General features: G+C 37.4%; 1 protein-coding gene across 2 annotated transcripts in view; it reads right to left on the bottom strand.

Annotated features, from left to right (window-relative positions):
- The window catches only part of PPP1CB (protein phosphatase 1 catalytic subunit beta), a 39,229-nt gene extending 20,567 nt beyond the window's left edge, over positions 1 to 18,662 (bottom strand). The window contains exons 1-3 of one of the 2 annotated variants that reach the window (XM_037146614.2): positions 18,558 to 18,662; positions 18,190 to 18,329; positions 1,114 to 1,245 (exon numbers count right to left, since the gene is read on the bottom strand). In XM_037146614.2, coding sequence (XP_037002509.1) covers positions 1,114 to 1,245; positions 18,190 to 18,241 — 184 coding nt within the window. In that variant the 5' untranslated portion in view covers positions 18,242 to 18,329; positions 18,558 to 18,662. The other variant, XM_037146615.2, reaches the window with a different exon arrangement.
- Positions 18,663 to 26,458: the final 7,796 nt, after the last annotated feature.

Raw genomic sequence — 26,458 nt, 5'->3', positions numbered from 1 at the left:
CCTGACCTCGGATAGAACCTATAATGTTCTGGTGCAGTGGATGATGCTACAACTGAGTCACCAGGCCAGGGCTGAATCATTTTAATTTTAAGATAACTTTTAAGCAACTACATTTGCTCACTGGAAATCATTAAAAGGACAAATCATTTCCACAAAATTCCAAACTCTAACTTTTACTTAATGGTGATACTATAAGCTAATTAATTTTTCAACAAACATTTACTTAACCTATTTGATAGGCTCTGAACAAAGAAGCAACCAAACACATGACTTAATAAACCACATGAAGAAAAAGGAGCACATTAAGCACTGCAGGTTACATGGTATTACTGTACATTATTAAGAAACTGCAGAATCAAATGTGCATATAGCAAATAATCCTTGATTGGGCAAAAACTGATGGGTAAGTTCATAAAAGCTAAATCATAAACACTAACAGCCACTACCAAGAAAAACTGTGTTATTAAACCAAAAGTCAGGATATTATTTAGACCATGTCCACTGTTATAGGAACTATGGAAGAATGTAACCACTACACTTCAGTTTTTGCTTGGCCAAAAGCCATTATAAGACTTAAAAGAACAAACTATAAAGTTACATAATTTTCTAAATAAACCAAAACGATCATAACAAAGCTAGACTACCATGAATATTACTATACTGACCCCCAAACCTCTGTATCTGTTTTTTCTAACCAGTGTACTATCATGCCTTTTTCTCCACTTCTTTATATACCAGATATCAAGTTTTGACATTTTTTTCAATCTGATTAGCATTCAGGATTTGTTTGTAAACTGCATTTCCCTGATTACTAGGTAAGACTGAGGATCTTACATTTACTGACCATCTGAATCTCTTCAAAGTCTCTTTTTATTTTTTGATTGTATTGTCTTTCTTATTTATAAAAACTATACAGTGTGAACAGCAATCTACATAGCAAAAATGTTGCCATTTCATGAAAGTTTCAATTTTTACAGAATTTTAGAAAATAAAACTTATCAATCTTTTATACAAAAATTGTAAAATGTTCTCTCTAGAGTATCTTCAATGTAAATATGAGAGGAAAACTGGGATTCAAAAGAGACTGTTTCCAACTTTTACCAATTTACATACCACAAATCTTCAGCGGTGCTTCCAATTCCAGAAGAATAGGCTGGCTGAGAAAGATCTCCCGAGACTTGATACATAAGCCCCGAACTTCTGCTTCAGTCATCTGCACAATCTTTCCTGGACGACATCCTCGTACTGATGAACAATGAATAAAATGATCAGTTTTCTAAAACGTGTCCATAAAATAATAATCCTTAAAAAAGATTCATGCCCATATCTTGAAGATCATTAACACACAGGCAACAAACTACCAGATACACTGGTGTGTGGCTAACAGTAAAGTTATGCTATTTTAGATTTGAGTGTCTATTTGGATAGATCTTTGGATTCCATCTCCATCATTGCTAGTTCTTGACGATGCTTGGTAAGTACGAAGGAAACACAGTCGTCCTCTGCACTCCACAGACAGGCCTCACAGCCCAAGAGACCTAAGAGGTTTCAGGGACAGCACCTCTGAGTGTTCCGCCTACTCTCTGCAAAGTCTTGCATTTAGTAGTAAAAGGCCAAAAATTGCATTAGTTAAGAAGGCGTGGCTACAAAAAAAGGAAGATTATGAATAGTAACTGACAATAAGTGGTTTAGCTTCACACCCTTCCTTGGGGTATCATCAGTAGTCTCAAGAATTTCAGCAACTACTACTTCTGTTTTCTGACCAAAACAAAACAAGTATTAAGATACTAGATATTTAATAAAGTTTAATGATTATCATTACAATACGGCATATTAAAAATTATATAGATGGAGAAAAGCATTTTTCATATGAATAAGCAAATAAAATTCATGTACTAATATGGTTCCCAATAACTTCTGGGATGGAATGGGGAAACATGGTACATGGGGAGTTCCTTATTTGCCCTACTGTAATCAATCATTTCCTCTCCTTTCCTTCTCCTCTTGCTCTTTCACTTTACTTACACACACACACACACACACTCTTAATCTCTAAATGTACTGCTAGCTCCCATTCAGTTGTAACTGAAAATACATTTAAACAAAGAAAACTGTATCTCCAAATAGTGGAGTAGAGACTGTATCTCTATACACCCCAACTATTTCCCATTTACAATGAAGTCCACACATTTCTTGCTTTAAAGTTTCTGTGATTCTTTTGTCAGGGCAAGAGAGGCTTAAAAGAAAAACAAAACCCATTGCCAGAAGCCAATCCATGTATATTTTCCATTAATATAGTAATATATGAACAACAAAGAGGAGAAAGAAACAAATTTTTAAATGTGCTTTGGAAAATATGAGTTAGTAAGACCATTCCTGAAATTCAAACGATCAGCAGAACTACTTTTATAATGGGAACTTAGCTTAATTAGCTCTCAAACATCAATTAAATACTTTCCATGGACATGTGACTTTTTCTAAGACCAAAAAAAGACATCTACCTTTGTACCTTCCATTAAGTATGTAGAGTACTAGCTTAGATTCAATGCCCTGTGACAGGAACAACTTTTAATCTTAGCATTAAAACTGTAGGAAATGATGGTGAAAAATACACTTCTACAATCAAAACAAAACATACCTGTTTTAAGTTAAGGAAAAAAATGCATTCTCCTTGAAAGATGAAAGATTAAAGATCTCTGGTTGCTTTCAAATGACAAATTCACTTCATAGATTACCATTATTAAGTTGAGACTAGTGTGGAGTCACTTTGACATGTCAACTTAAGGTGTCTAAATTACAGTGATAAATATTTTATGTCTGGATTGAGCATGGGCCTGCAACAGATCGATTCCATCAGGCACATGCCTGGTTTGATTTCTCCCTCTTCTTCCTTCTCTAAGATTTTATTTTAAAATTTTTGTATAATTTGTTTTATTTTCTCTGTAAGTAATGACTCTAATTTTGACCTCGCAAGTGAGCAATTTAGGTATATTAAGGCGCATTCTGACTTAACATTTTTACAGAGCTAAAAATGCTGCAACTATGTAAGTCACAGAAACTACAAATTTGCCCAAACGAAAATATACCACATAAAACATCTTAAGTTTCTGATTCTGAAATGCATGTTTTCCCCCAATTAGTATCTCTGAAGGTGGGATATACTTTTGCAATAAAAAATTTCTCACAAATATAACTGGCAGTAGCTCCCCAACTGCAGTGGTGCAAAGAGTGTATTTCATGAGCAGTCACATCTAGGAGTTGATTAAATGCCCTTAGAGAGGCTAAACGTTCTTCAGAAGATTAAGCCTTTGATAAATGACCACATTTTAAGAATAAATTAGCTGAATGTTACGGAGATTAGGGTAGATACATGGCTCAGAGCAATTCTACCTATCTTTCCATTCAAAAGTAGGTCTCCATTATATACAGGAATTCTTCCTGGTATGCCAGGAAGCATTACCTCTCTTTCAGTTTTCTGTAAGAAACTGTGTAAAAATGATAAAAGGTCTTCTTCAAATATTTGGGTCACCAGTGAAACCATCTGGGCCTAGAATGTTCTTTTTGAGAAGGTGTTCAAGTATAAATTCATTTTCTTTAACACATATAAGACTATCCATATTTTCTATACCTTGTATCAGTTTTGCCAAGATGAGTTTCTAAATTATCAAATTAGCATTATTTATAATATCTTACTATCCTATTATATATACAATATATTTGTAACATAAATATTATACACCACATATGACATTATATGATATAATTTATATAACTAGCACAAATATTTTATCAACCATTTGAGAATGGACTGCATGCTTCATGGTCCTTTACTCAATGTATCAGTATAGCCCTGACTGGTATGGCTCAGTGGGTTGGGAATCATGCTGCAAACCTAAAGATTGCTAGACTGATTCCCAGTCAGGGCACATGCCTGGGTTGTGGGTCAGGTCCCCTGTTGCATGGGGGCATGCAAAAGGTAACCTATTGATGTTTCTTTCACATATTGAGGTTTCCCTCCCTTTCCTTGTCCCTCCCTTGCCCTCTCTCTAAAATTAAATAAACCAAATCTTTAAAATATACTATCAGTATAAATTTTGTAAGAATATCCTCTTATATAATCCTAGTATTGATACAAGTTATCAAATTCAGGGAACTTAATGTTGATACAAATCAAAGAATAAACTACATTCTTAGTTTATTCATGCCCTTTACAGAGTTTTCTTCCCTTCTAGCACGGAATTCAATCCAGGATTACACCATTGCATTTATTCCATCTCTTTAGTCTCCCCTTTAATAGTGACATCTCCTGTATCTTTCTTGGGTGTTTTCTATTTTTTATATTATCAGTCTTTCTAGGGATTTATCAATTTTTTAATTTTTCAGTATCACTTTTATAAATCATACATCTGCTTTTTGATTTTAGCTTTAAAAAAAAGATTTTATCTATTTATTTTTGGAGAGGGGAAGGGCGAGAGATAGAAAGGTAGAGAAACCTCATTGTGTGATTGCCTCTCAAGCACAGCCTGGCCTGCAACCCAGGCATGTGCCCTGACTGGGAATTGAACCAGCAATCCTCTGGTTCACAGGCCAGTATTTAATCCAATGAGCCATACCAGCCAGAGCTCAGCTCTTAATTTTATATTTTCCTTCTATTTTTATTATAATTTGCTTTTCTTCTATTATCTTGAAATAGAAGCTTCAACCTATTTTTCCTAATACATAAATTAAAGCTCTACATTATCACTGCTTTTAGTTGCAGTTGCACAAGTTTTGACACCTATTTTCATTATTTGGGTCAACATACATTATAATTTTCGTTGCTATTTTTTAGCCGGTAACATATTTAAAAGTACTCTGTTTAATTTCTGAATATTTAAGGATTTTTCTAGTTATCTGCTACTGATTTCTAGCTTATCATCACTTAAGTCAGAGAACATTATCTGAGATCTCGTTTCTTTCATATTTACTGAGATTTGCTTTATTATGTACAGTGTATGGCATACTTTAATAAGTGTTTCATACATATTTTAAAAGCACCTACAGTTCACCCTTGAACACAGGTTTGAACTGCTCAGGCCTACTTTACATGCTGTTCTCCCTCACCCGGGAATTAATACCTATACTATTTTCAATCTACAGTTGAGAGTCCACAGATGCAGAGAGCTGACTATATATATCAATTTATGCCATTTTATATAGGGGACGTGGGCATTTGTGAATTTTGGTATCTGCAGGGGGTCTTAGACCCAATCCCCCATGGGTACAGAGGGTAATTACATCTGAGAGGAGTCAAAAGTTACACATGGATTTTTGACTGCACCCCAATCCCCATAGTGTTTGAGAGTCAACTGTATATCCTATAGTTGTTGGGTACTATGTTCTGTGTATGTGTCAATTAGGTCAAGTTGATCGTGTTAAATCTTTTGTTTGTTCTATTAGTTACAAAGAAAAGTGCATTAATCTACTATGGTTGTGGCTCTATTTTAACTTTTTGGTTCTATCAACTTTTTTTGTGTTTTAGACCTATCTTATTAAACACCTAAAAAATGTAAGATAATTGTATCTTCCTATTACTTTATTCTCTTAATATTATGTAATTCCCTTCTTTATCTCTAATGATACTTTTCATCTTATACTCTTTTTGACATTACTATATAGCCAACTCAGGTTTCTTTTAGTTCATGTACATGTGATATATTTTTCCCATTCCATTACTTACTTACCTGTGCTCTTAGAATTAAATGCCCCTTGTAAACAGTATACAGGTTCCATCTTCTGAGCTGTCTTGAGTGTTTGTTCCTTTTACATTTATTACAATTACTGACGGCTGAGTTGAAGTCTACCACCCTGTCCTTTGTTTTGTCTCATTTGTTCTTTATTTCTCTTTTCTTGCATTTCTTTAGAGAAATGAAATTACTTTTTATTATTCCATTTTCTCCCCTATTAGCTTTTTAGTTATATATTCTTTTTCTTTTGGCTGTTACTGTAGAGATAACAAGTAACTTTTCAACCGATTTACCATCTCCAGCCTTTTGTTCTGCAGTTATCATACAGTATTGCTTCCACATATTTTAAACCCCACAAGCAGTAATTTTTTTTGAAGAGAATTTATATTTACATGCATTAACCCTTATTGTTGTTCATTTCCTTCTGCAGTTCTGTGCTTTTATTTGGGATCATTTTCTTTCAACATGAACTTCCCTTAGCATTTTCCAGTGATGTCTATTACAAATAAATTTCCTTTAAGTTTCGTTTGTCTTTACTTTGCCTTCACTTGTGAAGGATATGAATGCTCCCTGAATTTAGAATCAGAGGTTAGCATTCTTCTTTTTTTCCCTAGCACTTTAACAGCTTATCCTAGTGATAGTTGGCTTCTGTAGTTTTAGGAAGTATATCAACCATTCCTGAGGGATAATAATTTCTTCCCTCTGGTAGCTTCTAAGATTTGCTTTTTCTTTGATTTTTAGCAGTTAGGTCTCTGGATGGGTCTCACTATGGCTTTATTTGTATTTTTCCTGCTTGGAATTCACAAATGTTCTTTAATCTGTTTTGGTATCTTGAGGAAGTTCTGGAAAATTCTTAGTCATTTTTTTTCTATTCCATGGCTCTCCTAGGACTCCCTCTGTACATGTTAAACCTTTCCACTGTCTTACAATGTCTTCTTGTATTTCACCTTCTTGTTTTCCTCTTAGCACTGCGTAATTACCAAAGTTTAAATGTTAATGTATTTTTTTTAGTTGTAGTGTTTCCAGGTCTGAGACAAATTTTCATCTTTTCCTCTCTATTCTGAGTACATTGAATCAGTTATTTTAAAGTCTCTGTGTGAAAACTCTAATATCCAAATTATCTGTGGATTTGTCCCCCCGGCCCCCACTTGTTTTTTGGTCAGTTAATCCTGTTAGTATGTCCTGGGTAAAATATTTAATTATGGATGAAAAACTGTAGAAGCTCTAAACAATATCTTCCTCCACAGTTGCTTCCTTTTAGCAGCTGAGTGCCAATGGCACCCACATTTTTTTCAGGGTTGATCTATTTCAATTTTGCCTTCAATCTTAAGGAGTGGCCCTGAGATCGCAATGGAAGACTCAGGGTGTAATACGGCCCCTCTGACTTGGCAGACAGAGTCTGAACTTTTGCTTATCTGGTACTGGGGAGATGGTGGAATCTCTGTTCAGATCTTTAGCTTCCCAGCTACTGTCTTAGAATCTTCTATCGCACACATATATACCTTAGAAGTCAACTAATGACTTTACAGGAACCTGACTGCAGATTTTAAAGTCAGAATCTATGTGGATTTTGCCTCTTTTGGATTTAAATTTCAACCATTTTAATGCCCCAGACTTTCACCTCTCTTTTATGTGAGTTAAGACTATATGACTTTATGCTTGGGGTCCATTCCCCTATGCTCCCAGGAAAAAAGCCAGAATGACTGGGAGCTCACTGGTGCTTCCTGTCCCTCAAAGAACAAAACAAACATTTCCTGTGTTGGCCACTCTCAAGAACTGTTGGGTACACACCATAAATTCAGGTTACCTAAAGAATTAAGAGGAATACTTTGCCCAGGACCAGACACTGTTGAGTCCCAACCCTATATTTTACCTAACTGAATCAGTCACAAAACTTTGGTAGAAGCACCAAAGTCTCCTGATTCCTGATAAGTTACTTTTTCTGCACAATAATATTTATATCAGAAAAGGGGGAAAACTCTAATACCCGAGGGTCAAATTTGGCCCCATTTTGTGTTGGTTTTTTTAAAAATCCTCACCCAACGATATGTTTTTACCTATTTTAGAGAGAGTAGAGAGAAATACCAATGTGAGAAAAAACCTTGATCAGTTGCCTCCTATACAAGCACCCTGACTGGGGATCGAACCTGCAACCTTTTGGGCATGCTTAAGGGCTCAATGCCTGTTTTTGCACAACTTGTAAATGTTTTCACATTTTTTTAAATGGTTGGGGGAAAAAGACCAATACTTGGTGACATAAAAATTATATGACAAAGACCACATGGGGCGTTCTCATCACTTGGCACTTCTTCCCAGTGTACTATAAATTGTAGAGATGCAGTTATAACTCAACAGTGTCTCAAGTGCCGTGCTTATTGCTGCACCACATTTTATTTTACTTTTATTACCAGTGCATATTCATCATGTCAAAGCAATACAAGTGGAATGTGAACATTGTGCTTTTAAGGCACAGCAGAGTGTGGATTATTCTGCTACTGAATTAAGTGGCTAGGCAATGTAGTTGTGATATTATAGCTGTGTTAAAAGAATGTATGTTCATCACAACATTCCCAATTTAAAGGAAAGTGAGTCAAGAAAAAAAAATGTAAATGGAATCTCACAGCAGAATTTCTTCACAAAAATAAAAAAGGCTGCAATCAAAGTACGTTTTCAACGGATTCATATCTTAGCAAGTGAGAAAAACCATTTACCAACGGCAAATTAATCAAATCATATTTGATTGGAAAAGCCAAATAAATATGTCTTACGACAATAATCTTGCTTAAGACTATTAGACTTTCTGTAAAAAAACAGTTGAGGGCATTGGAAGCAACATCAATAATCAGTTAAAAAAACAATACAAATGATTGTGAGTGGTTTTCCTAGGCTCTTTTGAGTTCACAGGTATTACCAATACTTAGTTGCTGCTTTTTGAGGAGATAATAGTGAATATGAAGTGAATGGGAGAGTTAGCCTCTATAAATACCTGGTGTAGAACAAATACAGGTAAGACTATTTTCAAAGAAGCTGTGGGAAAAAAATACCAATGGTGATATAAAAATACAAGAAGCAGAAAAAGACCTAGTCGGACAGTTTTACAGAGCTTGTGGAAATTCAGGTGTTTGAAGTCTATGCAGCAATTACTCATCAGAAAAACTGTAATCAGTTATGTATTACTGACGTGGTATCAAGGGTGAAGTTCATTAGCTCTCATGAACTTAAGCACTTTCAGTTCCATGAGTCTGTCAAAAAATAACAGCTGACTATCTTGACTTGCCCTACCTACCACATAACAGTTCAATGGCTTAGTAGTGATAAAGTTTTACTGTGATTTTTTTAGAGTTTAGGGCCAATACTGAAATTTTTCTTATAGAGAAAAATCACCTTCAATCACTACTATCAAACACTGAGTAGTTTTATTAAAAATTAGATTTTGCTGCAAACTTGGTAGTGTTTCTTAATGATTCCTAAAATTATAAAGCCAAAAAAAAAAAACTTGACTGAAACATGCTGTCATTAAGTCATTTTGATAACTAATGCTGCTTGAATTCACAAGCAAATGTCAAGTTACTTTACACACTTGTAGTGCTGTCAAAGTTAAAACAAGTGAGATCTTCACTCCCCCACTGATTTGCATGAGATGTTTTCTAAACTCAAGCCACAGCTCTAAAAGCATTCTTCAGACAGCATTGCTAGTGCAAAATACATCAAAAGCTATTTAATTGTGCAGATGAGAAGCTTTGGCATAACCCTCTCCTGGAATGGATTAATCTGCAATGTAATGACATGCTACAAGGCAAATATCAAGAGAAGGCTAATAGAATTCTATGAATGCCTCCCAAGTGATGACTAAACCACTTAACTAAAGTCATATGCTTGTGGACAGCTATCAGTATTTGGCAGTACCTGTGTTAAAAGACATCTTCCTAGGCAAAATGCGTCAACAGATGAACACTTGCGATTGATTCTGCTATAGAATAGCAACTGAACCTCAAACAAAATGTTATCTTCCTCCCCAAGAACTCCCCTCTCCTCAGGATTACAAAGAAAATTGTACTCAATCGTTATACTTTAAATTTTGAATTCATGTGAAAACTTTTTCAATGCAGGTTTGTCTTTTAAATTACAAATGGTGTGTGCTGTATACATGTGTGTTGTGTGTATACTAAATTTTATATTTCAAGAAGCACCTGCTCTTTCCTCCATCAAGTTCTTATTAGTACCTGCCTTCTCTAAAACAGAAAGGATGCCAAGAAAAAAGGAACAAATTCCACTATCATGTCTGTTCCATGAAATCTTAGTAATCCTCATTAATCTTTAATACTTTAATTTCAGTTTAGTATACTCCACCCTCTACCCTAAAAAAGATTAATCAACAGCAAAGTTCACTTAAATCCAGGTTTCCCACATTTCCTAAATTTTTCTGTACAATGGAATATCAACCGCAACATACATGCTGTGACAAAAGTAGATTTACAGTTTTTGTATGGAAAATACAATAATTAATGGTAATGAGAATAACCTATAACCAAGATTATGCAGCAAAACTACCATTTAGAATTGAAGAACATATAAAGAGCTTCCCAGACAAGAAAAAGCTGTAAGGATTTCATCACCACCAAACTAGTATTACATGAAATGTCAGAGGGTCTTCTTTAAGAAAAAGATTTAAAAAATATTAGGGGAGGGAGGTGGGAGGGACTGAATTAAAGAAGGGGAAGGGATTAGCCAAAACATATATGCATAACCCATGAACACAAACTGTGCTGACTGCCAGAGGGTAGGGGGTACAGTGGGGGAGGAGGGCTAGAGGGAAACAGGGACATATGTAATAGTGTCAATAAAAAATAAAGGAAAAAACAAAAATATGAATAAAATGATAATTCATATCTATAAGCAATTGAATCTTAAAAAAAAACGAAATGAACACAAATAATAATACAAGAATAAACTTTCACATACTCACAAGTTTAAACCTACTTTTGCCCAGCCTGTATTTTGCATATGTCTGCCTTTAAACCACAAAAAGGAATAAATGTATAATTTTTTACCATTGGTTATAATGTGGACTTTTAGTTTTAAGAGAAAGAATTAGGCAGATGCCGTGATTTCAATTTGCTTTAAGTCTGTCTGATATAGACTAATGTGGTTTCGGAGCCTACAGATGGCCTTCAGGAGCCCTGTGTGACACCAACAAACGTCCATGATATTGCATATGTACATGAACATGTACATTTTTCTGAAGAGACCCATGGCTTTCATGAATTCTCAAAGGTGTTTGAGTCATCTTTAAAAATCATCCCAGGGATTGATTTTTAAATCAATACTGAGATAAAACAGATATACCTCAGAGAATACTGAGGTAAACAGATACTGAGAAAATGTAAAGTAACACACAGGTGAGGGCTAGACAATTCAGGGGGAGAGGAAGGCGTGCCGGAGCCCTGTGGTTCCCAGTGTGATTCCTTTTTCACTGTGTGGACATCTGTATGGTGTAAAAGCAACGGCTGGTAAAACTGCCAGCACCTTAGCACACACTTAGCACTGAGTCAGTGGTGCCCAACTTGGTGTATTTGTAGCCATGCATTTACAGTGGAACACACAGAAACCCAGTGTCATTAAGAATGGCCTTGATGAAGCAGTAAAAACAATCAATTTATTAATCTCCACCACTGATTATACATCTTTTAATACTCTTCTGTATGGTGAAACAGAAAGTACCCATAAAGCATTTCTGCTGCACACTAAAGTACAATGGTTGTCTCCTAGAAAAGCACTCATGCCACTGTTTTAGTTCCAAGCTGATCTAGCCTTTTTTTTTTTTTTAACAAAACATCTTTTTTTACTAGAAAGCACAACTGATAAACTATGGTTATTCACACTTAGGTACTTAACAGATACTCTTAAAAATGAAAAAATGCCTGTCATTTCAACAAAAATTGACAGCATTTGTTGCTAATGATATGATTCAAGCTTTCAAGTGAAATTTAAAATTTGGAAACCTTGTATCCAGCACCATAAATGTGACAGCTTCTCCACACTTAAGGACTCTTACAATATTTTACTGCAACATTAACAAATGGAATTTTCCGATGTTGTATAAGGTATGTCAACATTTGAACATCTGCACGACTTAGAATTAACCAGTGTTCTCTAAATGACCAATGCATGTTACAAAGTCATGCATAAGATCCACTTAATGTGCAAGATAAGAGCAATGAATTTTAATGTAAGAAAACAAAAAATCATTGATATGTTAGATTCCACGTTACAATTAGCTGTTAAGAAATTACTACTTGTTGATTTTTTGGTATAATATTAAAGAATACCCACAAAAGTATATAAAAAGATGTCCTTAAACCTTTTTTACAATGAAAAGTAACTTTGATTTCTCTAAATCTTCAACATGGGGGATAGGATTAGGAGAAAAGTAAAAATAATGTTAGGTAAGTACACAAAGCCAAGAAAATATTTTGGTCACCCTGTAACTGACTGGTTGGGAATTTGGGGATATTCTGATGAACATTCTGGGGATAAAATTCCTTTATAATGAAATAAAGCATTTCAAAACTTCCAAATTATAGATCAGCAAAAATGAAGACCCAAAAGCAATGTTCCCACTAGATTATGCACATGATATAAATACCTCTCTCCTTGTCCTTGTACAAATGCAGGTAAATTTGGGAAGGGAGAGCCCTGAGGCCAGTGATTTTCAGGAAGGTTATATATACTCTGATAAAAATCACAATGTGAATTGTGCAGAGGCAGGATAAAGGACAACTCTCACTGTCCTTTTACTACTTCTTCTATTGTATGGCAAGTACCCAGCCAGACCAGAAACTGAATTCGTCTATGAAACTAGGAAAAGACTGGCTACTACTGATTACTCACACTTATTTACCTTCGGAATTAATTTCTGCACTTTTAGTCTTCTACCCCTAATTGTGGAATAAAGATGTTATTTCCATTAAAGCATTTTCATTTATCCAACAGATGGAAAGTCTTGGTTGCATGGTATATTTTAGAGAACAATGTATAAAAACAATAATATTTCACCCACTAATAACCAAGACTCAAAAATAATCCAGTTCAGTCTTGGGGGAGCAGATGGAGGGTGTACAAAAAGAACTGTGCCCCCAAAAAGAGGGACCTCTCTTTCTCCTATCTTCTCTGATCCTCTACTTTCCAGGAAGGATAAGCCTTGAAATGGCTATTTACAGCAGCTAGAGGAGTAGTGATCACTGCCCAAAGGTATAAATTTGTATCCTCAAAAAATTAATCCTAGAAGATTGGACTGAGAATCCCTGTTCTCCCCACCAGACTACTGCTAAGCCTACTGACATTCACAAACCCTTTCTCCCCGAATCCCTATATTCCAAGACTTCTAGGATAACCTGTTTCAGAAACACTTATTTTAGTTATTTCTGAATATCTTGACATTTATGAACTTACATTATTTACATGTGTTCAAGTTAAGAATGCCTGCCTTTGGAATAGATACTCTTTAACAGAGATATAAGAGAAAAAAACCTACCAGATACAATTTACTATCTTCTTCACTAATCCGAAATCTTTATATAATCCTGTCTCTAGACTCAAATGTAAATAGATTTCTAAATCCCAATGAATCCTAATCTTGGATTTAGATATTTACCAGAAAGCTCTAGCTCTCCCCTTTAACAAAACAAAAACACTTCTGGGCTAGTTCTTTAAACTGTCAAACTCTCCCTCACCTCAGGAACTAATGAGAAAACAAACAAACCTTCCTTTTTAATCAGTTTTAAAAAATGGGGCATCTTATGCCTCCTCTAGCTTCTCATCCAAGAATAAGGAAAAGAAGAAAGTATCTCTCAGTTGATTTCCCCTGCTCCCCAACCTGCTCTTTTCTAACTAACGGACCTGGCTTTGCACCTGTACACCCCACAGAAATTGAGGTTGCAAGGACCAACTTAGCGCTTCCTTCAAACTGCCCAACCTTTAGACTGCAAGGTCATAATGAAAGAATTTAATCAGAAAAAAGGCTTTAAACAGTCTGGCAGTTCCTCAAAAGGTTAAACATGCAGTTACCATATGATGCAGCAATCCCACTTCTAGTTTATATTTATATTTACACACACATACATACCCAAGGGAACTGAAAATATACCCACAGGAAAATTTGTATACAAATATTCATAGCAGTATTTTTTGACAATAGCAAAAAAAAAAAAAAGCGCAACTCAAGTGATGAATGAAATGTTATTTTTATATTATTCAGCCATAAAGGAAATGAAATACTGACATATGCTCCAACATGAGTAAACTTTAAAAACATTAAAAGAAGTCAATCATAAAAGACCACAGATTACACAATTTCATTTATATCAAATGTCAAGAATAGGCAAAATCCAGACAGAAAATAGACTTAGTGGCAGCCTGGTGTAGGGGTAGGAGGAAAGCAGCAGTGAAGAAGAGAGAGTTTTGGCCAAGGGGAACAGAGTTGTGTGTCAGGGTGGTAGCTGAGAAAACGTTCTAAAGGTGACTGTGCGGATAGTTGCACAACTCTGAATATACTAAAATCACTGAATTATATAATTCACATAGGTGAACTGTATGTTATATGAATCACATCTAAATAAAACTTATTTAAAAAGGGATACTTTAATGTGGTTTCATTAATACATTTTGTTTTTCAAATGCATTTTTTATTAACCTTCAAAAGGACATATAAGGAAAATTTCCTATTTGTTTAGTCTGTCAGTCTAAGTAAATTTTAATAGTACATGACCCATAAGAAAGGAAAGGGAGCTGTATACTAAACGATCACAGCAATTTCACAAATTCAGACATCTGACAGGTTGAAACAAAGTGAAAATGGATTTGAAAACAAAACAAGAACATTCATAGACCAAAATTTTCATATAGCTATTAGTGGGCCAAAAGTATAAATACAATCATATTCTGCCACAGAAGTGTATACAGTGCTAATATTCTACAATTCATGTTGTAATATTCAAGCTTAACTCTGTGGCCAAGTCAAAGAAAAAAACTTTAAGAAAACTTTTCTATCATATAGCAAGTAGCTTTTGAAATATTTCTTAAGACATTTTCAATGACAAGGAGAAATATTCATGATATAATACTTGGAAAATTAACCCATAAAGCTATTAAAATAATATTCTAATAGTATAAAGTATGTGAACAAAAATATATCAAAATTTCAAAAAGACTTGTCTCTCCATTGTGGAATTAGAGGAGGACTTGGTTTTTTCCCCATTTACACTTTTCTGTTTCACAAATTTTCTACAAGAATACTTTTATAATCGGAAAAAAAGAGAAAATCTCAGAACAGTTTTACACATATATAATATATACACAATATATAACACATATAATCAGGTATTTGATATATACATAACAGACACATGTTAATCATTATTAACTGGTACAGCCCACTTTTTAAACATTTGGATCAAGTCTGTGCTGGCAACAGACCTAGTACTATCTTAGCTGGTAGAAAGCAGCCTTCCATACTTAACCTCTTCCCAAAACATCAGATTCTACTTATCCCATTTCACCTCCTCCAAAATAAACTCAACATTAATAGTTTGAATAAACTATAAACTTATTTATAGTTTATAAATTATAAACTATATTTGTGCTATACTTTCGTACTATACTTCCACTGCCACCCTAAATCTTTTTGGAACTACTGATATCAAAGATTTCTCAGGATCTGCATAGGAACTAGCTGCAATTTAAATTACCAGTCAAAAGCACTGCAATAAGCCACAAGAATGTGGTAGCAGGGTCACTATTGAGGGTACAGTGGCTTATACTTCTAAGTAAAATTTAACCCAAGAAAATATAACTGAAGAAATATGCACTATCCAAACAATAAGTCAGTACACTATTTTGCACTGAATAATAAAAATTTAAAATTGTTCTAGACACTTTGTAAATATGGCATCAATGATACATTCACCCAGAAAGAAAAATACAAAGCAAAACTTGAAATATAGTAACTAAAAGTTTTATAGTTAATTTGCAATTTAATATAATTAAAAAAAAGAATCAAGATTATGGAGCTCTAATCAACATTTTAAAATGGGATCGAGCCCTGATGATTCCCCACCCCCTACCCATGTAGAGAAATTGTGCCAAATTTAACTTGTATGTTAATGTAATTTAAAAACAAACAAACAAACAAACAAAACAGTAGCTATTCTGCTGGGCAGCTTTTACAAAATACCATCACTTAAATTTGAGTTAAATTTAATTAGAAAGTGACTTCACTGGGAAAAAAAGTACAAAATTTTTTATTTGAAGACTTAAAAATAATTACTGATTAGAAAATCCAAGTCTGATTTGGATGTCATTAAATGGGTCTAGATTTTGGAAAGGGATGGGAGAGGAGGAGCCTGGAGAATTTAAGAATCTCGGGAGGCACTGTCAAACTAAACATAATTCTCTAGACTAAGAAGTAATGAAAAACCTTACTGATAGGTGTGTTGAATGTAAGAAAAGAGAGGAGGCTAAAAGAGTCCCCAAATCACTTATTTATATTGGGAGTTCTTGGAGTGAACAGCCTAGCCTGTGCCTTGTCTGTGGATTCCCAGTGACTGGCACAATGCAAGTCCATAAATGTTCGCTAATTTAAAAGGGGAAAATGTCTGGACTAGAACTCTCACCAATAAAAGGAAAAATGATTGGCTAAAAGTAGAACCAAACATTTCATTTGAATTCACAATAACAAATGGAAGCATTCACTTCTTCTACTTTTCACACCATATCTTTTTCCCACTAGTAAAGATTCTTAAGTATCTATAATCATAAAAAGGTGCATTTGACTTAAAAGGGTCCAGATCAAACACTTTAAAACACGTAAGCCTACACTGTTTTATTCCTATAAAATACATGCATCGAAAACAAAAGCAAAGAAACTTGAGATACAAACATGATTTTAAAAATATTTAAATTTATAAGCCAAATTTAAAAAGTATAAAAACCACTGTGGGCCTAATCTTCCCCCAAAGTTAACAAGATATTAAAATTTTAGAATAGCTATATTTCTCTTACAACAACATAATTACCAAATACAATTTCTTTCAAAGCAAATGTCTCACTCAGCAAGATTTTCACATCTGCCTAAGTCCACAAAGTCTTAAGTAGTGAACACTAAATGCAGGCACCAGGGGGCCTCCCAGGAATAACTTAGTACTAAAGAAAAAGGTAAATAAGAGTTCCTGGTAAAACTTTGCTTCATACTCAGTCTTAGATGGCTGGAAGGCTTTCACATCTGGAGCAAATATACTGTACTTTGTTACACAACGAGTACACAGAACTGAGGAAATACCGACAATGGCTTAACAAAAAGAAACTAGCGCCACCCCCCTTACAATCTCTGATGCTTTTCCAAATATAAGTACGTATTGCTTTACTGTATCTATTACCCTTGGGGAATTTGAAAACAAGAAAGAGTTGCCACATATGAGATTTCCGTCGGTTTCTGGGAGAAAAGACTGAATTTTTTTAAGGCTTAATTTTTCCCCTACACATCCACAAAGCAGTGATGACGCAAATTTTAGGGTAAAGCGATTCACTGGAAGAAGACTGCAATTAACTCTGAATATCCTGCCCCCCCCCATGTCTTCACTTTCCCTCAGTACCTCGCCCCAAAATAAAACTGTTCAATAAAAACTGAAGGATCCGGAAACTTCAAAAGCTGTGAAGACTTGTAAATACCTTTTAAAACACAAGTGGCCGTACAATAGACCTTCCCTAAGTTTGCAGATACTAAATCCTGTTCAAACCTGTTAAATCCTCAAACCCGAAGGCTAATACCTTCAGCAAACGTGTCTACATAGTCCATTTTTCTTGCGTGCATCTTCGACTCGATCGGACACTTTTTACTATTTTTTTAGCCAAAATAATAAATGGGAGATACTCAAGTCCCGTGGTAACCCTCTCCTGGAACAGAGTTGGTCCTAAAGCATATAAAACAGCAGAGCGATGCAGACAATCGTGTAACCGAAGGTTTTTTAAAAAAAATCACTCCCGGAACTAGAATCAGAGGCAGCCAAGGGCACTGCACAAAGAGAACAAGAGAAGAAATGCACCTTCCACGGGCATACTATGCGGAGGAGCACGCATCCTCGCACCTTCCTTGGAATGGTCACCCAGCACCTTTGGGCTCCTCGCACCCCTAGGCTCGCGCGTCGCCGTGCCGGTCCCCCGAAAGGCCGCGGGGACACTACCCAACGGGCCTCGCCCGGCAGCCTGCGTCGACAGCCCCTCTAGCTCTGCCTCATCCCCGGCGTTGTTCCCGAAGGCCGCTCCCCCCAACCCCGGCCAACTAGCCTCTTCACCCCTCCTTGGCGGCCGCCTCGGGGCGGGAAAGCCGGTCCCTCCGGTTTCCGCAGAAGAGAGGGAATGGGGACTTAGCGAGGCGCCCCCCCTGCGGCCGGCCGAGCCCCGCACTCACCCTCCAGCAGTCGGGTGATGAGACTGTCCACGTTCAGCTCCCCGTCCGCCATCTTGTCGGCACCAGACGCTCCTTCCCGGCAGCCGGAACAAGGGCTTCTCCGCCGCGGAGGCTGCGACGACCGCTCGGCGTTCCCTCACCTGCAAGTCACGCTGCGTTTCGCCCCGGTTCCAGCTCCCCCTTTTCCCGGGCCCTCCCCCCACCCCCACCCCACCAAGTAGTGGAGCGCGCGCACTCGGAGGCACACACAATAAATAAATAAATAAATAAATAACCAAGCAAGCGGAGCCCCCACGAACAGGGCCGCATCAGACCCAGCCCGCCACCTCGTCCTTCTCCTCGGCACCGCCCAACTCCGCAAAGCTCACCAGCGCCGCCGACGGCCCCACCCGCAGAGCTACGCTCTCCACACCGCGCAGCCCCGCCACCGCGCCACGCAGCCCAGCGCAGGCGCACGGCGCTCTCGTTCGCGGACACCTTTCACCACCCCGCCTCCGCGCAATCGCACTCGACCTGGTTCTCCCCCCGGTACCCAGACCACACAGCGCCACCGCCTTCGCGGCGTAGCATTGCCCGCCCCGGCCACTCGCACTGCTCCGGGTCGCAGTGGAGGCTCCCGGGGTTGGCTGTGCGTCGGCCTTCCCGCTTCCCAGCTGCTAGGCCTTGGCGTTCAGCAGATGTAGTCGTTGTGCCCTTCCCGCCTCGCTTTTCTTTTCTTGGCTTCATTCCCGGGCTTTGCAAGCAATCCTTCATGTTTCCGTTAATCGGGAAACGCGCACTGCATTACACATGTTTGAGGCAGCAGCGATAGAGGCAGTTCCAGTATAAGGTTCAAGAGTAGGGGGGCACCAGAGAGAAACCTGGCTTGGCCGAAACTGACACTGAGGAGGCTCTTGGCCTGAGTGTGAGCAGTGGGCTGTGGGCAGAGTGGAGGCCAGCAGTTAAGGAAGGCTGCAGCTTGGAAGCAGAGCCAGGAGAAGGCTGCCAGTAGTGTAGGAGACATTGTTTGGACCAGGCACTGTGCAGGGCATCAGCTCTGTGGAGCACCCAAGCCTGGAGACTGGCAGACTTTGGAGCAGGGGACTCAGGTAGTAGTTCTGATTACATGAAGGAAACTGCCTCCCATTCTTTTTGGAAATGTGGACATCCCTTAGAAAAGGGATCAGGCTAAGATCCCTGCTCCTTGTTTGTTAGACTAGAATTGTTAATCCGACAAACCAAAGGGCAAACTATTAGCTGGGACTCCCAACCCAGTGGAGTTTAAGAGAGTGCTATGCTGGAGCCAGTTTACACTGGCTCATGAGAGCCAACTGCTAAACTTTCAGGAATTTTGCAAACCAGTTGTTAAACAGAGCGATTATTTAAAAATTAAATTATATAGACTTACAAGCAAATTATACAGTACTAAAAGCAAAGCTAATGATTACTCAAAATTTATCACATCCTATTTATGTTGCTACATTTTATTATTATGTATAGTTGAGAGGTTGTTTACATTTGCTATATCTGTGTGATGGAAATACCACATAATGATACGCTGCTATGGATCTTTTTTCAACTCCATGTTTAGTGACATCATATTTAACATGGTAGGAGTTTTTACAACAAGGAAATTAGCAAATGATACAAATCTATTGCTTTTTCCATAGGAGGACTGGTTGTTAAATATTTACCAGCACATCACTGGGCTTAGGGAGACTTGCGTCATGTATGTCGAATCTTTGGTTAATTCCAGAAATGTCTGGAGGAAAATTGCACTTCCTGATTGAAGGGGCTTTGGTAATCATGATTTGGGGTCTTAATAAAATCATGATCTTATTCGTACTTACAGGAAATACCTGGGACGGGTCAGTGCCCTTCAGATAAAGGCAGAGCAGTACTCAGAGAAGCCCAGCCATCACTGTACTGAAACAACCCTATGGAGTGTCCTCAGAGAAGGCACTGTGGAACACAGTGAACAGCAGCCTCATTTCTCATAGTAAACATGGCACAGACTTTCATAGGAATATTTTATATACCTCTCAATATTGGCCAGTGGCCAATATAGTGTGAAAGTGAGTAGGTTTAGATAGCAAAACGTGGAGGTTGTGGTAGCGATACACAGCTTTTTGCTGCCCTGACTAATTCAAGATAGCTTATAGATGAATGAATGGATATTTATTGGGCTGTCTTTCTGTAAATATGACTCCTGTTAATCAAGTCTTTAATAAGTCTTAAGTAGCAGTAAGTTCTAAATTTTACTAGATATACCTTGAGGGCAGGCATCCTGTATATCAAATGTCTTCAGCTTTTGTAGTCAGCTCATGTCAAGGATGTTGAGACACCAGACAAAGGACACGTGCATCAGTAGGAGGCCACCCTTTTCCATACAGAGCCAAGCCTAGGAGGTTCACCTGGGTGGGGCCAAGGTTTTCCCTTAAGACTTGGCTTTAGTTTCATTTCAATACCCATATGAGAGAAAAATTAAGCAACAAAGTTACCAGCTACGTCATAAGGCATTTTCTCAGTTATTTTAGTCCAAAAAAGTTATAAAGCCAGGTATTACCAAAAGCCTCTTCCCCTACCCTTGCCCAATAAACAGCACCCTCCCCTGCACCTCCACCCCCATCTCCCAATACACCCATACAAACTCTCAGTGGAGTCTTGTCTCTTAGGCTAACTCTCTATCCTTCAAGATAAAATGATCGAAAAATAAGTGCCTAGTAATTGAAAGAATGAACTCTAAGATAATTAAGGTTGGATGGGCAGCCACTACAAAGGAGGACTATTTAATTTTTGAAGAGTTGGTGGGTGGCCCTTCTTTCCCTTGTAATTAGATTACAGCGCCAGCTGTCTTTATGTAAAACTGCGTCATCTACATATATGAGACTGTTTCTCTTTAGTGCCTTCCCACTCTGCTCAAACAGGATTTGAGGAAGTAACTAAATGTGTGTATTAGTGAAGAAAGGTGTACAATATATGAAAATTTGTTTCAAATAAAACAATTTAAGTAACTTATTTGTAATGGTGTTTGCTCTTCTCGTAAGGCAGATACAGATTATGCTCGAGGCACCTTTTCAATGGGAGGTTTACTTCTGAGTGGTTTCATAAGTCTCTGTTTCAGTTGGTTTTGGTAAATAAAACAAAGCATTATTAAGTCTTCTAATGTAGTTATAAAATGAGCAGCTCTCATCTAAGACCACATTAAAATTAATGGCATGTACCTTCTAAACTAAGCCCGAATGTGTCTGAGATGTGAAAAATACTTACTGGAATGACATCCAGCTCTGCCAGGTTCTTTTACAGAGGAAATGCTGGTTAAATAGAATATTTATGAATTATCATGCAAGTCTTGATTTAAACCAAATTCACTCTATTATAACCAAATTCTTAATTGAAGTGCCCTAATGGTACTTGTTATTGAAGGAAATCTTACAGTGAATAGACCTTGAAAGCAAAGTGAATAATGAACCAATTAAGTATTTATGAAACATTTAGTATGTTTGATTCTGTGCTGAGGAAGATATGATCTTCCCAACTTTTAAGTGGCTTAATGATTATGTGAAGGAATGAGCACAGAATGATTTTGATTTTGGGAAAAGCATTGGTTTGGAGGTAGGAGACGAAATCTCTGTCTTTCTGAACCTTGGCTCCATTACCTACAAAATTACTCCATTAATAAATCATCTCCAAAGTTTCTTCCAGCTCTAAGAAGCCTTTGATTCTGGAACACACCAATGAAACTCAAAATGTAACGTAATATTGTACATGCCGTCCCCAACTTAGGAACTGGATCAACTCCAAAAGGTCAATTGTTTGGAACACAGAATATATTTTCCCACAGAGATTGTGGTACAAATGGTGGTTAAATTCTCAGATCAGTCTGCAAAATCAATGTAATTCTTAATGTAACTGTAAAAGAGTCTCCATGGTAATATGGACTCTAACCACCAATTACAACAGAGCTTTATGGGAAAAAGCCATAAAGGGTTCTAATTTGGCATGCAGAAAATATCTACTGGTGTTTTCCACCACCCTAAGTAATAGGCATGAATACAGTTCTAGTTCTAATTCACAGGCAGTCTTGGGCTCTAAGTGAGAAACAAAGGCTGGGCGGCAGCTTAGAAAGTGAGGGAGGCTCTGATATCCCTGATCCAATGGGGGGTGTACTGAGGACAGTTCATGGTGTTTGGGGTTTTGGTTGCTAGGAAGGAATTATTTCCAAACCAAAAGATAGGGAATGTAAGGCCAGAAGGAAAAAAAAGAGAGTGAGCATATGTGCTGGACACTTTAAAAAAAATACAATTACTTTAAATCTCATTCATTCTGCAGTTGAAGAAATTGAGATCCAGGAAGGTTAAATTGCATTGACTTAATAGCAAAACTAGTGCTTGATCCTGAAACTTAATGATTCTTAGCCCAGGTATCTATTCATATCTGTCTCTTTCTCTCACTGATTTTTACTTGAAAGCTATCACACTGTGTAAGAACCTACTTTTTTCATCTCCTTCCTGTGCAAGAATCCTTTAGAACCCTGCATCCTCAATGCCTAGCCTCATCCTACTTTTTATCCTCTAGTCTTCCAGGACAGCCTGGTCAACCATCAGCACAACAGTTTCCCGTTTGGCTCCAAAAGCAATTTTCTGGTTGCTAAAAAAAAAAAAAAAAAAACATTGCACGGGCCCCTCGTATTTCAGTCCAGGTTTGAACAAACCATCCAGAAAATGAAAGTGAATGCCAACTTTACTAACATTGGGGTACTTCTAATAGTGGCGCTTCTGTTACAATCCATACTGGCTGGGAAGGCTAGTGTTTCCATGGCCAAGAGGTGAGCGTTACTCCCTTGTCAGAAAGAAGGCTTCTGGCTGGAGTTTCCTAAGTGACCATGTACTGGGAACTTTTACTGATGTCACATTTAACGCCCCTGAAAATCTGGTGACATAAGGATTTTTTAGTTTCATAGCTGTGGGAATGAAAGCTCGGAGGCTTTGACTTGCCTCTAGTCACTGAGTCAGTCTGATTCCAGTTTCAGCCCTGGCTGGAACACCAGGCAATGTGACTTAGAAGGTAGGGCTAGTTAGGTGGACCAGCTCTGGGACACCATCGTGAGAGGAAGTGAGAAGTGAGGAGATGGGCTGCAGGCTTGGTCAGTGGCTATAGTCTGCTTTGATGGCAGGAATAGTTAACTCAAAGGGGTGGGTGATTTCCCTTCTCCACTGAGAACAGTGGAGCAGGGTCTTTAGGAATGAGAGAGAGGGAAGGAGAAGTCATTCTTGGCCACACCCAGGGGAAGGTGGATAGTGATACACTAGTGCAGCAATTTTCAACCTTTTTCATCTCATGGCACACATAAACTAAATTACTAATTACTGTATTCTGTGGCACACCAAAAAATATATTATTTGCCCATCTGACAAAAAACCATACAATTTTGATTCATTCATACTAGATGGTTGTTGTTGGGTTGCCTATTGTCAATTTTTTTATTTAGTTTTATTTTTAAAATATATTTCATTGATTATGCCATTACAGTTGTCCCATTTCCCCCTCTTCAGTCCCCTCCATCCTGAAAATCCCCTCCCTCACCATTCCCCCCCTTTAGTTTATGTCCACGTGTCTCAAGTCCTTTAGATTCTATATTTCCCATGCTATTCTTGCCCTCCCCCTATCTATTTTCTACCTACTGTCTATGCTACTTATTTTCTGTACCTTCTCCCCTCTTCTCCTCCTCCCACTCCCCTGTTGCTAACCCTCCATGTGATCTTCATTTCTATGGTTCTGCTCCTGATCTAGCTGTCCTCTTAGTTTGCTTTTGCTTTTGTTTTAGGTGTGGTTCTTAATAACTGTGAGTTTGCTATCCTTTCACTGTTCATCTTTTTTATCTTCTTTTTCTTAGGTAAGTCCCTTTATTTATTTTTTTTTAATTCAACAATCTAAGAGAAAAGAGGTCAGTGCCCTTGACTAAATAGTCAGGTACTGTACATTCAGAAAATTCTTGGGGCACACCAGTGTGCTGTGGCACACGAGTTGAAAATTACTGCATTAATGTCATTTTTATTTGTATTTTTAACGAGCCTCTTCCTTTTTTCAGATGGTGATTTACTACATTTATAGTCAAATGTGCAAACTTTTGGTTCATTTTCCTTGATTACTTATTCACTATAATTGAATCTTAACCATACATATTTGAATCTATACATTTGTATCAATTTCTATCAATATATTTTAGAATGAAAGATATTATGGCTTATATTTAGCATATGTATCTTCCTTCATTCTGTGTTTTTACTTAAATATGTATTTTATGTTCTAGTGTATATTTGAATTTATCTACTCTATCTCTACAGATGGTATCCATTCAGTAAAATGGTAGCAAGTTAGAGCTTGGAGGAACTTTGGTGTTACAGTCTTTATCATTTTTACGTAAGGACTCTGAGGGTCTAAAATGAGGAATCTGACTTACTTAATGCCACAGAATTGTCATTTTTAGTAGCTAAAGAAAAATTTCTCCTATAGCTTGGGTGACCAGAATGTTTTCTGGGTTTTAAAAATATTTCAGATATCACTGTATAGAATGGGATTTGCTTAAGCCATGAGACATGTAAATGCAATGTTTAAACTACTCAGAGCATGATAAAAAACATTTGTTTAACACCTTCTGCTGACTATGTATTGGTGTGTGTGTGTGTTTGATGAATGTTTAAGAGCAGGAAAATAGAAAGCAAAAGAGAGACAAACAGACACAGAAAGTTAAGCATAAAGGAAAGATTGATAAATTGGACTTTATTAAAATTAAGAAGTTTTATGAAGGGACAAGTCTCAGACTGAGAGAAGAATATGTAAGAGTATATGAGGTCTGTCCAGAAGGTATCCAGCCATGTACTATGAAAAATAGAGACATTTATTGAAGAAGATATAAGATACAAGAAACATTGTACATAGGACAATGATGCCTCAGTCCCCTTCAAAGTAGGCACCTTGGGACCTCACACTGTTCTCCCAATGTCATCAGCTGCCCTGTCATATTTTTCTGAATCTCATTGGTGGTCTGAAATCGCTTCCCTTTCAAAGGTGATTTTAGTTTGGGAAGAGGCAGAAGTTGCAGGACTCCAAATCTGGACTATAGTAGGGGTGAGTGACCTGGGTTATTTGATGTTTCACAAAATAACTCTGCACAAGACAGGTTCATGAATGGGTGCATTGTTGTGATGAAGCTGCCAGTCACCAGTTGCCCATAGGTGAGGCCTTCTGAATCATCCGAATAGTTTTGTGAAGGAATGTTCAAGCTCAATGCAAAATTTGATGCAGATTTGTTTTTCTACTCGCTCAGTCATTTTGTATGTGACAACCACACAGTACACATGCTCACTCAGTGGTATCCGTTGCCCCCATTGACTAGTACAGTGAAGTCGTCATTGTTCACATGCACATCCCAGGCCACTCTCCTTGGCTGCTGGGTTACATCGATGTCTTACGACCATTCTTGTTATATTAACAATGGCTGGGCTTTTTCCGGACAGACCTTATATATCTAACAAGAACTAGAATCCTATAAACCAATAAGAAAAAGGCAAACAGCCCAAATGAAAAGTGGGCAAAGATTTGAACAAGCCTTTTACAAAAAAAAAAAAAAAAAAAGATGCCCAATGCCCAATATGTGTTTGAAAAAGTGTTCAACATCTTTAGTCACCAGGGAAATGCAAATGAAAACCACAATGAGATACTAACTCACACTCTACAGAATGGCTAAAACTGAAAAGAATGAAAATATTAAGTGTTGGGCAGGATATATAATAGGGTTGAGAAAAAAGTAGGTTTACACTTGTGAGTACACAAAACACAGAGTTTATTCTTATGTTATTATGTGTTAATTATGCATTATGTTCCATCTAAACAACTGTAAACCCATTTTTGCCCCACCCTGTAATGACACTTTTACGCATTGCTGATGGGAATGTATAGGAATGCAACCAGCTTGGAACACTGTCACATCTCAGAAAGCCAGCTCCAAGATTCCCCTGTGACTTAGCAATTCTGCTCCCACTTGTATACCCAGCAGGAATGAACGTGTATGACCACTAAACGACACAGACGAAATGTTTATGGCAGGTTTATTTTTAATAACCAAAATTTAGAAACAAGCTAAATATCCCTCAACAGAGGAATTGATAAACTGTAGTATATTTGCACAGTGGAATTTTACACAGCAAAAACAAACAAACAAAAAGCCAATTTACCACTACAAGTAACACATGGATGAATCTCACAGACATTATGAGTGGGAAAAGGA

Source organism: Artibeus jamaicensis, unplaced genomic scaffold, assembly GCF_021234435.1.
Source record: "Artibeus jamaicensis isolate MK-2021 breed Jamaican fruit bat unplaced genomic scaffold, CSHL_Jam_final contig_465, whole genome shotgun sequence".
In the NCBI taxonomy this organism is placed as follows: domain Eukaryota; kingdom Metazoa; phylum Chordata; class Mammalia; order Chiroptera; family Phyllostomidae; genus Artibeus; species Artibeus jamaicensis.
This window is presented reverse-complemented; position numbering and strand designations above follow the sequence as displayed.